The sequence below is a fragment of the Acomys russatus genome, chromosome 31 (genome assembly GCF_903995435.1).
Source record: "Acomys russatus chromosome 31, mAcoRus1.1, whole genome shotgun sequence".
Lineage (NCBI taxonomy): Eukaryota > Metazoa > Chordata > Mammalia > Rodentia > Muridae > Acomys > Acomys russatus.
The window spans coordinates 4281674-4294550 of record NC_067167.1 but is presented as its reverse complement, the minus strand read 5'-3'; the positions used below and the strand labels follow the sequence as shown (position 1 = coordinate 4294550).

Here is a 12877-nt window from a genome sequence, read left to right as displayed (position 1 = left end):
CCACCTGTGTTCATCTGCCTTATAACCGAAGCTGCTAACCACCAGAGAATGACAGGCTTCCCAGCCAGGTCCACACGTCTTGTACCCACAGCCAACACAAATGATGGCAGGGGAAGGGAGGAGAGTGGGCAGGGCAGCAACACTAGAGTCTATGCCAGGTCCCCAGAGCCCTGTCAGCACCTCTGTGCCCAAGCTTAGCAGCTGGGCCAGTGTCCAGTCCAGCTCTGCCTCTGCACCCAGCATCAGTGAAGTGTGAGGTACTTTGGCCGTCTTGGTCCCTTTCAAGCCAACCCTGGCTACAGGCTTGCTGAGGACAGCAGCTCACCCAGGGGACACTGGCTCATAAATACATGGCTGGGATTATGACAAGGGACACTCTCCTTCTACTAGAGCTGCCGGGCCACCTGTCACTATTGAGACCTTGCAGGGCAGCTACAGCGTAGAGGCCTGGAACTCCAGTCCCTAGGCCCCGTGTGGGGCTGACCAGGCTCAGATGTTGGTCAGGCCAGTAAGTGGTGCCCACTGCTGCTGAAATCAGCTTGGGACTGCAGCCTGGGGGAGCTACTCCACCCTTTCCTCAGAGGCAGCCCCATCACAGCCCCTCAAGTACTCATGGGCATATGTCCCCTAAAGAAATCCAGAGCCCACCAGATAGGAACAACTGCAAGGAGCCTAGAGGCATGCTCAGCCAGGGACAGAAGCACTAGGAAGCAGCCAGGCAGGTGACATCAATGCAGACCAGACCCACCCTGGCCCAGTCCTGACTTGGAACCATCCAGACCCTCCGCTGTAGTCACCATGACCCCAGGTTGACAGACACCCAAGGCCATCTAAAGCCACAATGCAATAACCAGATTGTGAGCTGCATCAAGAGGATGGCCCTGCTGGCTGCCTTGTACCACAGCTCACTTCTGCAAGGCTCACCTCCTGAGTCTAATGCTGCCTTCCATACAGACACAATGTCCTCAGCTTGGCTTCCAAGCTTCCAAAAGGTCTTCTGTGGCCATTGTGTGAACCAACGTACGACCCCTAAACTTCACCTACTCTCTATGGCAGGGTATGTGGCTCCATAAGTAGAGCACCCACATACAGCATGCACAAAGCCCAGGGATCCATCCATCCCAACACCACAGAAACCACATAAACTAGCACTTGGGATGTAGACGCAGGAGAATCAGGACTTCAAAATGACTACCCGATAGACAAGAACACCTCAAAAATAAACAGGGCTGGTAAGATGGCTCTGCGCGGTGAGATGTCTGGTACCAAGCTCAACAACTATAGAATGGACTGTGGAACCCACAAGGTGGAAGAACTATCCTGGAGGTTGTCCTAAGTACGGATGAAAACAGAAGGTGCTAGAGAGCCACTCAGCAGCTGGGTACAGTTCCTGCTCTTGCAGAAGACCTGGGTTTAGTTCCCAGCACCCATATCAGGTGGCTCATGCCGGAGGACCTGATGCCATCTCCTGGCCTCCACCAACTCTGTAGTCATGTATACAAACTCACATACATAATTAAAACTAACATGTCTTTAAAATAAATAAATAAAAAAAAACCCACTTTATAAACTGACCCTAGCTACTATGCAACCACACCAATATTTATTAACTGCTGAATTCCAAAACTAAAGTGGGTGGCAGTACAGGCTATAGCTCAGCTGGCTCTCCTCCACAGGACAGAGTAGGAGAGGGTGCAGATACAACAGAGGCCCCAAGGCTGGGGAGAGGAGTGAGCCTAGAATTCTCTGCCCCATACAGCGCTTCACAGATGTTACAGGCACAACGCTCCCAGCAAAACAGCTGCTGGCTTCATGGGTTCCTCTGCACTTGCCTCTCAGACTCATGAGCATGCTCACTGCAAACACTGCACAGGAGGCTGCAGGATGGTTGCTGCTGGACCCTCACCTGACACTCCAGTCTCTCCTCTCAGCTTTGTATGCAATTCTGCCCTAAATGACTTTGGGCCTGGGTCTCACCCATGCTTCTATAAGCAAGCCATGGCCCGGGGGTCTATAAAGCCCAATATATGTATTGGTCTCCTGAGAGTGAACTGTGGTGTGCTCCTACTTTGGTTTGTTACTGGGATCTTTATGAGGAATGGGGTAGATGCTGTTTCCATGCTCCCAGGAAAGGAATTCTCTCAGCACACAGGACAGGTGCTTGACAGGCAGCTACAAGGCAGATGATGTCAATGCCTGGATGGGAGCTGAGGAGATGGTGAGGGTTCTGTACACCAGCCAATAGCGTTGATGGCCACAGCACTCACATTTGGCACTTATTAAACCCAAGCCTCCAATCCATACATCCCTGTGCCTTGTGTCCAGCACAGGAGGGAGGGCCCAGGCGAGTCACTCCAGCAAGCCTGGCTCTAGGCAGGCGAGCTCTGCCATCTGGAGCACTGATGGGAAGCTGTCCTACACATGTGCTCTGGCCTGAAGGCCTGGCTTGCTTGAACTCACTGTCCCCTCTACAAAGGGGGTGAAGGGCCAGCCTGGTCCAAGTAGCCCCATGGTGATACCTTGAGTCTTCCTGTGGCCTCTGCCATTCACTCACTGCAGACATGCTCTCTGGGATTCCCCAAACCTCAAGCATTTCATCCACACTGTTACAGCTCTGCACAGCCAGCCTCATCAATGCATCTGTCTGCTGTTACCCTAAGGCCTCTAGAGGTGGGCCACATCCACATTCTCCTGAGAGGAAGGGTGCTTTCCTTTGGAGCTATGGCATCTGGAACAAAGCAACTGTCATCTAACCCCCCAGAAGACCAACACCTGAAAGGAGCTTTGGGGCCTGGGTCTACCAGTGGGGCAAAGACAGGCAATGACCACAGCACTCACATAACAAACACACGTCTCCAAGTCAAACACTCCTGCGTCCACTCAGCACAGGAGAGAGTGCCCAGGCCACGGCTAGGCACCCAGTGTGGCGGGCTTCAAGGGCCCAAGCCACTCCAGCAAGACAGCCTTGGACTTCATTGCTGCCTCTTAATGGCGCCTCACTTTCCAGGCAGCCACGGTGGACAGGCACTAAAGGACTCAGCACCATGTTAGCGAGGCAACACCGCATGTCTCCACCTCCCTATCTGAGAACACCCTCAGTAAACATCCCTCAAGCACCCTGGGCCCTGGGTCAGCCACTTTACTCCAGTGAGGACAATGTCAGCTGCTGTGAGAACAAATCTACACCAGAAGAAGCAAACCCTTTCAGTGCAAGTTTCCACGTGTCAGCAAGGCTCCCCTATGAGCTCTGTGGTGGGGAATGAGGAGGCCTCTGGCTTGTGTGTCTCAGACTTCCTGGCCCTGACTGACAAGGGGTACCTGAAGTGTCTCCTGGAAGTGCCCACATGGCCTCACAGAGGTACTGAGGAAGGCATTGCTTTGATTCTGCCCTGGGCCCCATGTGAAAACCTTCCATAGTGGGAGCAGTACTCAACCCATGGTTGACACATAAAGCACCTGTCAGTCTCACTAAGGGCTAATGTTACCACACTGCTGTGGCCAAGTACTGAGTGCCACACTACTGAGTGTCCAGGAGGCCTTGGCCACAGGGGTGTCCTACTTCAAGTCACTACCAACAGCAGCAAAACACCAGCCTCTGGAGTGAGTAAAGAACATGTGCAGTGGCTCAGCTCCCAAACAACACTCTAAGGACAGCGACATTTGTTGCCTGCTCCACTCTACTGTCCCTATAGCCAAGGAGGCACCCACTTACACTGAGTCTGGCAAAACCCCAGTAAGCTCACAAAAGGGAAGTGACATATAGGAGTCCTCCAGCCTATACAAATGCAGGAAGGTCTGTGGCCTTCGTGGCCTAACACAGACACGGTGAAGCGAAAGCAAGAGAAGGCTGGTGGATAAAGCCCTGTAGCCCAGCTGGAAGGAAACCTAAGATGACCCCTGGACCACACCGCTGTGTAGCTGTCTGAGATTGGTGGTGGGAGTGTGGGTGCATCCAAGGCCATCTCAGCCACACAGATGCTGTGTAAGTGAAACAGGGAAGGGTGAGAGTTGTGTTCAAGTGCTTAAAGACACAGTGACCCACTGCACGCTCCAAAGCAGCATCAGTTGTCACTACAATCACACCCAAGACCACATGACAAACTATTGAGGCCATCTGGAAGCACAGGTCATGCACACCAAGACAACTGCTAGCCTTCAGGTGACCAACAACGAATGCTATGCCTGATGCAATGCTTGTTGGCTGACAATCCCAGAGATCTCTGAGGCAGATTCCAAGAGAAGACAAGTTGAGCTGGGAACCTGTAAGCAACAGGCCTCAGGTCAGCAGTAGGGGCAATTATGGCTGGCCTTGAGGGCCCCTGACTAGGGAAGCCAGAACCAAGCAAGTACAGAACAGCTCCATGCAAAGAGGGAGAACATTCTCACAGAAGCCACTTGAACCTTGGACCAAGAAAGGAAAACTAGGTAGAGTTGTCCACCCTAGAACACATGAGGCACTGTGGTGGCCAGTGCCAGGAGGGGCTGCACTTCTGACCTCCCATCTGTGAGCCCACCCAACCGAGTTGCCAGCAGCCATAGTACTAAAAAGGCAGGCAGGCCACCTCCCAGCTGGCTGAGAGGCAACAGCCCCTGATGGTGTGACCCCATCAACTCACTACCACACAGGGCTGCCATGGCACTCAGTGGGCATCACAGATGGAGAATGGGGAGAACCAGAGAGCCACCAACCCCGAGCTCCACCATATGCAAGCTCAGCAAATTTGTCTTAATCATGGGAAGAAAGCAGGTCAGGGCCCTGTCCATACTAGGCACCCGATCACACTTGACTGAGGCAGGTAGCATCACCCAGCAGAGCCCAGCTTCTGGATACCTCTCTCCCTGCCACAGCCATCACAGGGTGCTCAGGTCTCCCCTAACCTGCTGGTTCTCTATCAAGAGTGATCCTGGGCCAGGCGGTGCTGACACACACCTTTAACCCAGCAGAGGCTGGCAGATCTCTGTTTTTCGAGGCCAGCCTGGTCTACAGAGTTAGTCCAGGACAGCCAATACCACATAGAGAAACTCCGTCTTTAAAAAAAAAAAAAAGGGTGAACTTAAGGGATTGATTCTTCTGGTGACAGTGAGTGGGTGTGGTTGATGTCCTGGGAGAAGAGGCCACAAAAGTCACCAATCATCCTTCACTAGCCCCATCGACAGCCCCATCCTGCCCCAATATAGGAGAGAGAACAAGGGTAGTAACCAGCAGGAGCCACATGTATCCCCACACTCTACAGGCCAGTCACTCAGATTGGCTGTCCCAACCCCATACAGGCTCCCATCCTGACCAGCTCCCAGATGGCTGGTGGCTGGATCCAGGCAGAACTGAGGTGCAGACAGGGCACAGACCCAGGCTCCACCCTGGCTCTCAAGCTTTTCAGAAGCAGAACCCATCATCATGTCAGTGCATGACTCAAGGCTACAATTACCTTCATAGACCCAGGCAATGGCTACTAAGGCCCTTGCCCCATGAGAAGCAGGAATTCATCTGGGCTAAGGACATCAGGAAAGGGTAAGAGGTGACCTAATTCTAGTGCTGGTAGTGAACCCAAGGCCTTTGCACATGCTAAACAAGTGCTCACCAGAGTCAGAGCCCAGCCTCTGTGTGTGTACACTCTTTGTTTTGTTTTGTTGGTTTTTTGAGACAGGGTCTCCCTGTGTAAGCTTTAGCTGTCCTGGACTCACTTTGTAGACCAGGCTGGCCTCGAATACACAGCGATCCACCTGCCTCTGCCTCCCGAGTGCTGGGATTAAAGTTGTGCACCACCATGCCTTGCTTAACACTCTTAAAGGTGGCATACACCTTTAATCCCAGCATTCAGAAGGCAGAGGGAGGCAGATCTCTGAGTTCAAGGCCAGTTCTACAAAGCAAGTTCCAAGACAGCCAAGACTACACAGAGAAAACGCTTTCTCAAGCCCCCCTTCCTAAAAAAGGAGCGAGTACCTGAGGCCAAGGAATGGGCCTGTTGTCCCAGCTACCTGGCAGGCGCTAGAAGGTTATTGAGGTTGCAGGCCTGCAGTGGTCCTGGGATCCTGGATACGTGAAGCCTGCTGGCTGCTGCCCTCTGAGTGCTGGCATGACAAGGACAGAAATAGTGCCCCACGGCCACTACAGACCCTCAGAGGGTTAAGAGAACACTCAACCAGGGCACAGCAGGCTGAGCTGAGTAAAAGAGAGACAAAAGCCAAGCCAGCACAAAGAAGCACGGCAGGCACTAAAGAGTCCAGAGCACATAGTCTCTCTAGAGAGGGAGCAGCAGTTGTTCCCCAACCGCAGAAAACCCCAAATGTGCAAGCTGGCCTAGACCAGTTCCTCGGTTTCAAGACACGTTGGAAACCTGCAGCTTTCTCTGCCATTGCAGAATCTCAGGCCGGTTCCTAATTAAACACACACAGAAGCCTCATTGGGAGAGAATGGCCCCTCTGCTGGCCCTGAGTTAAGCGACTTCTGCCTATGTTGGTCCACACTGCCTTTGGAGATCAGGGTTTCTCTGTGTAGTTATGGCTGCCCTGACTCACTTTGTAGACCAGGTTGGGATTAAAGGGGTGTGCCACCACGCCCGGCTCCTGGAATTTTTTTTTAATTTTCTGAATGTCCTGTCCTCTGGAACCATCTCAGAGAAAGTGGCCTTGTATTTCACCAATGAGCAGCTTGTAAAAAGGGGCATGGGTCTCAGCATGAGCCTGGTAACCAGTGCTGAGAGAGCACTGCAAACCCAGGGCACAGTAGAAGGCGGGGGGGGGGGGGGGGGTTAAACTGTGTAAACTGGAAGGGGTTGCAAGCACCTTAAGCTACAAGCTTCTCTCCACCACACTCTGAGGAGACCCCAGGAACGCCTGTGCAGAGGCAGCAGAAACAAAAGCCCTTAAAATAGATGGAGGAGCCTGCACCACTGCCATCAACCTGGGATGTAAAGTGCTGGATGGTGACTGGGAAGTAAGTACCTTGGAGAGCTACCAGCCTCATCAGACCCAGTGCCTGAACTCCCTTCCCCCCCTGTCCCTCCTGCAAGCATAGGTTTTGTTCTGTTTTTCAAGACAGGGTTTCTCAGTGTAGCCCTAGCTGTCCTGGAACTTGCGCTGTAGACCAGGCCAGATATGCTTGCCTATGTCTCCTCGGTGCTGGAATTGATTAAAGGTGTATGCCACCACTGCCTAGCTCCAAGCATTGTCCTTTTTTCCTGTTTTGAACAGGGTCAAGCTAAGTTCTCTGGGCTAGCCTTGAAATCACTATGCATGTAGTCCAGGCTGATCTGAACTTCAGCCTCCCAACTGCTAGGATGACAGCCCTGGGCCACTGGGCCTGGTTTCTCCAAGCTCACCTGCCTCCACTCACTCCGACTCCCTCTCAGACCAGTTCAATGACTCCTGCCACACCAACACTTTCTTCAGAGGGTAAAGGTTCTGTAGCCTTGTCACAAAGCCCCTCTGACACCACTACACCTCTGCTAGAGTTGTGGTCAAGCACAGGGCCTGGTCCCAAGACATACCCAGGACCACTTGTCATCCATCTCTGCCAGCATACAGCCCCCGTGCTCTTCCCTTGACATGTAAGACATGAAAGGAAGTGAAGAGAGGCCAGGGACCAATCCCAATTCTGAGGGTCACAGATGACATCTGAGGCCACATAGTTGTCACAACTAAGGCCAGGACACCTGACTGCAGGGACCTGCAAAGCCTAGAGGCAGCATCCTCCACAACCAAGGCGCCTGCCCCAGGTGCCCATGTTGAAAAGCCCTGGGCTACAGGGTCATATAATGACAGGTAGACAGGATTCAGAGGACAGAGATGTACCTGCTGGACTCCCATCAGCCACTCAGCCATGGTCATCTCAATGAAATGGTAACCCCTACAACTTAGAGCTCACTCTACACTTTACTTCCTCCCCTTCCATCCATCCATGTAATACTGTAGGTAGAATTCAACACCTCTTATCCCCAATGAACCTCTGACCTGTCCATGTCTGAAACGGTGGTCCAGGGTGGGAACACAAGCTGGCTGTGAGCACTCACTCTCACAGGCAGAGAGCACTACGAGATGGGGGGCCAGGATCTGCATTTCCATTTTGCTAGTGTGCCTCAGTTCAGGACACAGTGAGAGCACTAGCCTGGCTTGCTCTAGGGTAGACCCTGTGCCCACCATCCCTGATGCCTGGGCCTCATCTGGGAGATAACTCTGCATCTACTCCCACTCCTAAGGTGGTGCTATGAATGGAAGAATTTTAGGACGCCATGGCCCTGTGGCAGGACATGAAGACAGGGTGTGCTACTAGCATCTTGTAAGTCCACCTGGGCATACCACTATACTGCTGCTAACCCTAAAATCCACAGGACAACCCTATGCAGCCCTACCTGGGTCCCTGTTCCCATTACACACACAGCCCCACCAGGACCTCAGTTAGAACCATTTTCCCTGGGTCCTGCTCTTCTGTACTATCTCCCTTCCTCCACCACAATCAACTATTCTCCTTCCTCCTTCTGTCCACTGTTGAGGAACTCCTGAAACAGGACGCAGAGCAAGGGTGAGCAATCTTGACTCCAGGTGTGCTCGAGCCCGCCCCCCAGGAGAGAAGCAATGCAAGGGGTTTTCTCAAAGCCACAAACTACAGAAGTTCCACAGAAGGGCAGTGAGAGCTGCTGGTCCTTCTGAGATCACCATGGCAACGGGAGCCTGCAGGATACAGCACTGGACCACAACTGAGGATGCTTCCTTATGTGACCAGGGTGCACCTCACCTGAGCTTCACAGAACAGGGTTCTACACCCTGGTCTACCCTTGGCAGTGCAGGGAACCAAGAGTCTGGAGGTCTGGGGCTACCTTGCACCTTAATGAATGGAAATCAATCATCTATGGGCTGAAGAGGGCTAGTTGGAGGGGTGAGGTAACTCTGAATGCCCAGTTATGTCAGACAGCCAATACCTCAAAATGCCTGAAATGGGATAGGCCAGGGCAGTTATGAAATGGATAGAGGGGAGCCTGGGAGGGAAGGTGGAGATTTAGAATCTGGGCATGGAAAGGCAGGAGCTACAGCCTGAGGGAATTCATGGCTATGGGGTGGGTACTTTTTGGGGGGGGGGCAGGGTGTGTCCAAGATGAGCTCACTGGCAGCTTGTGTATAGCCGTGGCTGCCCTGGGCTCATTCTGTAGACCAGGCTGTCCTCCAACTCACAGAGATCTGCCTGCCTCTGCCTCTGGCGTTCTGGGATTAAAGGTGTGCACCACCGCGCCTGGCTAGGGTGGGTACTTTCAAAGGTTCAAAAACACACAAGCAACAGGGCTGAGTGATAGCTCTGTGAAAAGCATGGAAGCCTTGGGCCCCATCCCCAGCATCAGCCACAAACTTGTCAGCCCAACACTAGAAAGTGGAGGCAGGAGGAGCAGGAGTTCAAGGCCAGTGTGGATTACATGACCCCACCTTGAAAGAATAACCAGTATCACACACCTACTTTACAAAGGTGACAAGATATCAAACACCCTGCTGGGAACACACCCAAGTATGAAGTGTTCTAGAAACAAAGTGATTGATTCAGAAATGATGGGTCTGAGGCACAAAAACTTGCCCTCCTGAACCCAACTCTGATGGAACTAGTTGGGGGGGGGGGCGCGGAATGCGGCACAGTAGGTAAGCACAGACCTTCCTAGGTACAACTTTCAGTAACAAACATTTCCCCACCCCACGTGGACAATTTACAGTAGACAGTATGTGGGTACCACAAAAAAACACTGAGCTCCAGTGGAGAGCAAATGTAAACTGTACTCCAAGGCCCCTTCCGTTGAGAACCTCTCCCACAACCTCCTTCCCTGGTTCCTTCTTCATGGCACAGCTCCTGGGCGGCCTGTGCCAAGCACTGCTCTGGAGCAGGGCCCACCAGTGATGGAGGAGGAGAACTCCTGCCCTGGCAGTGCTTCTGCTCCAGCACAGCATGACCTAGCCTACTGACTGACAGCTGCAATGGGAAAATAAAGCAGGGCAGAGGGGACAGGAAAGGTGGCCACCAAGGAAATCAGGTGGCTAGGGAATTCCTGTAAGTAGCAAGAACAGTCCACCAGGGTCGGCTGGGGAAGAGTACTCCCAGCAGGGAGGAAGGCACGGCAGAGCAGGTCAGGGAGGGCGGGGCTGTGTAAGAGGGTACTCTAGCTTCTGGTTAAAGCACTGGGTGAGAAGAGGTAGAGGGGAGGGGAGCCCCCCAAAAGCAGTGGCGGTGGGAACGGGAGAGGACCCATGGTCACTTCAAAGTGTGGGCTAAAGGAGAAGTTCCCACTGATGATCGTGACAGGTTGCAGGATGGGTGGTTTAGGGGAGGGGATTCTGTTTTAGACAGGACATTATCACCCTAAAGGAACTCTCAATGACTCCAGTCCCATGTACTTGGGAGGTGGAGACAGGAAGAGCTTCAGATACATAGTGAGTCTGAAGGCAACCTGGGCTATATGAGACTGTCTCCAAAGAGAGAGAGACAGACAGACAGACAGACAGATAGACAGAGACAGAGAGGGAGGGGAGCGGGCACCTAATAATTTTTAAAGGGAGCATGGGGCTTAAAACACACCCACAAGCATGACAGTGGTGGCACACACCTTTAATCCCAGCACTCAGGAGGCAGAGGCAGGCGGATCTCTGTGAGTTCAAGGCCAGCCTGGTCTACAGAGCGAGTCCAAGACAGGCATGGTGACACAGAGAAACCCTGTCTTGAATATCAAAAACAAAAAACAAAAACCCTTGTTCCCTGTACTGCCTCCAGCCTCAGACTCCTTATAAAAGAGGCATGTGGTAAAAGAGACACGAATGGGGTTTGGGCCTAGACTACCCTTGTTCACACAGCTCTGCCCCCTGACCTCCCTCAAGCGACTTGCCTACACCTACCTTTCAAGGCCTGGATGAAGACCAAGCACTGCAGGTGTAAACACTACCTCACATCACCCAGCCCCTCCCAGGGCTGAGAGCACCTTCTGAAAACCCCACATCCCTGGGTTGTCCACAGAAGCCTCAGGCCACAGCAGGAAGGAATATTGCATGGTGGAGAACCAGGTCCCCTCTAATAATCTTCCTGTAGTTGTGCAGGAAGAAAAGGACAGGGCTAAAAATAGACAACTCAAGTCCCAAAACCCTAGAGCAGGCCCCAAGGGACAACATCAGAGGGCATCAGGCTGCAGGATGACTGACTATGAGACTGGGAAAGGATTACATCGCCCAGAGGGTGCAGCGGGAGAGTCGGGGGTCCCACAACAGAAAGCTCACTGGGCAAAAGCAATTAAGACAACTGTCCTCAACCTGTGGGTCGCGACCCCTTTGGCAACCGATTACCTCAAAATTATTTACATTACAATCCACAACAGTAACAAAATCATTGTTATGAAGCAGCGATGGCAATAATTTTATGGTTGGGAGGGGCATCGCCACAATATGAGGAACTGTATTAAAGGGTCGCAGCATTAGGAAGGTTGGGAACCACTGAATTAGGACCTGCAGATCGGATGGCCAAGCCCAGATTAGGGAACATGAGCTGCAACCCAAAGGACTTGGGGGGAGACCGGTGGGAAAAGAGGTGCAGGTTCTGCGGCACTGGGTAGCCGGTTTCCCAAATTCAAACCACTCAAATGGTATGTCAGACTCCACAGGGGAGGGTTATCACGGGGTCAAAAATAAGAATTAAAAAAAAAAAAATAAGAAACGGGACACGGAGAAGTTATTAGGACTTTCAGGTGGTCAGGCCTAAATGAGAGACATCAGGTGCACCTCAAAAGGCCAATGGCGGGAATAGTGGTGGCCAGTTCGGATTAGAGCAGACCTCAGGGTGCAAGCCGCAGGTCGGGGTGGCCGAAGACGTCGCCAGATGAAGGACAGCCGGGCCTGCGGCTAGGCCGAAGACCGAGGCCCGGGCCCCAGGCGAGGGGGGCGGGGAAGGGAGCGTGGCGCGCTGGGCCCGCGAGCAGGCCCGGAGGTCTCACCCCACCCGAGGTCGCCGGGGCCGCGTCTCAGGCCCGTTGGGCTCCCGGGGCGGCGTGCTAGGCGGGAAGGTCTCGGTGGCGGTCGCGGAAGGGCTGAGGAGCCTCGAGGCCGGGCGGAGGCAGAAGCCGGAGCTGCCGCGAGGAACCGGGCCGGGGACCGGACGCCATGGTGGGGGGGCCCGTTGGGTACCCAGACCGGATGAGGCCGGACTCCCACAGTCCGAGGCACTCACCCTTCAACTCTGGGGCTCCCTCGACCTCTCGCCCCGCTCCCGCCCGCCGCCAGCTGGCCCCAGACGGCGCCTCCCCTACCTTCGTTCGCCAGGTCCGCCATTTTACTTCCTTAAGCCCTCCCACAAGGCCCCGCGCCCGGCCCCCGGGCTCGGCCTGCTTTCTGCTGGAAGACTTCCTGCGCCTGCGCATCCCACCAGACGACGCCGGGGCGAGAAGGAGGGCAGCTCGCACCGGCTCGCGCTCCGGCCGCGCGCCTGCGCACTAACGGTCCTCCGCCCGCCTCCTCTTCCCGCCCGCGGAGGGAGGGGCGTGGCTACCACGGCACGCATGCGCACAGGCAGCACAAGTTCGCCTGTGGGCCTGAGGTTCCAGCTTTAGCAGGGTGGTATGGAAGAGGGGGGGAGGGAGGGAGGCGCCCGAGTGTCGCGCGTGCGCACGGGAAACTTACCGCTGCTTGCGGTCCAGACTTCCATCCTCCTACTTTCTCTGTTTCTCTGGCGTGAGCCGAGGCTGACTTTTAAATGATTCGTCTTGCATGCAGGAGTAAAACCCTGTACCTCAAGGCCTCAGTTTCTCTGAATCAGAAGTCAGTTCCTTTCGCACAGCTTTCCTAAGGCCGACCGGGTTGGTTGGAGGAAGAGGCAAAGTCAGAGGTCCTCCACTACCCGCCACCTACCGACTTTAGACGCAGGCTGTCC

At 53.9% G+C, this 12877-nt stretch overlaps 1 protein-coding gene across 1 annotated transcript in view; it reads right to left on the bottom strand.

Moving 5' to 3' along the window:
• Nucleotides 1–12419, bottom strand: part of Ranbp3 (RAN binding protein 3) — a 39745-nt gene extending 27326 nt beyond the window's left edge. The window contains exon 1 of the mRNA XM_051139944.1: nt 12258–12419. Coding sequence (XP_050995901.1) covers nt 12258–12279 — 22 coding nt within the window. The 5' untranslated portion in view covers nt 12280–12419. The remainder of the gene's footprint in view (nt 1–12257) is intronic.
• Between the last annotated feature and the right edge of the window lie 458 nt (nt 12420–12877).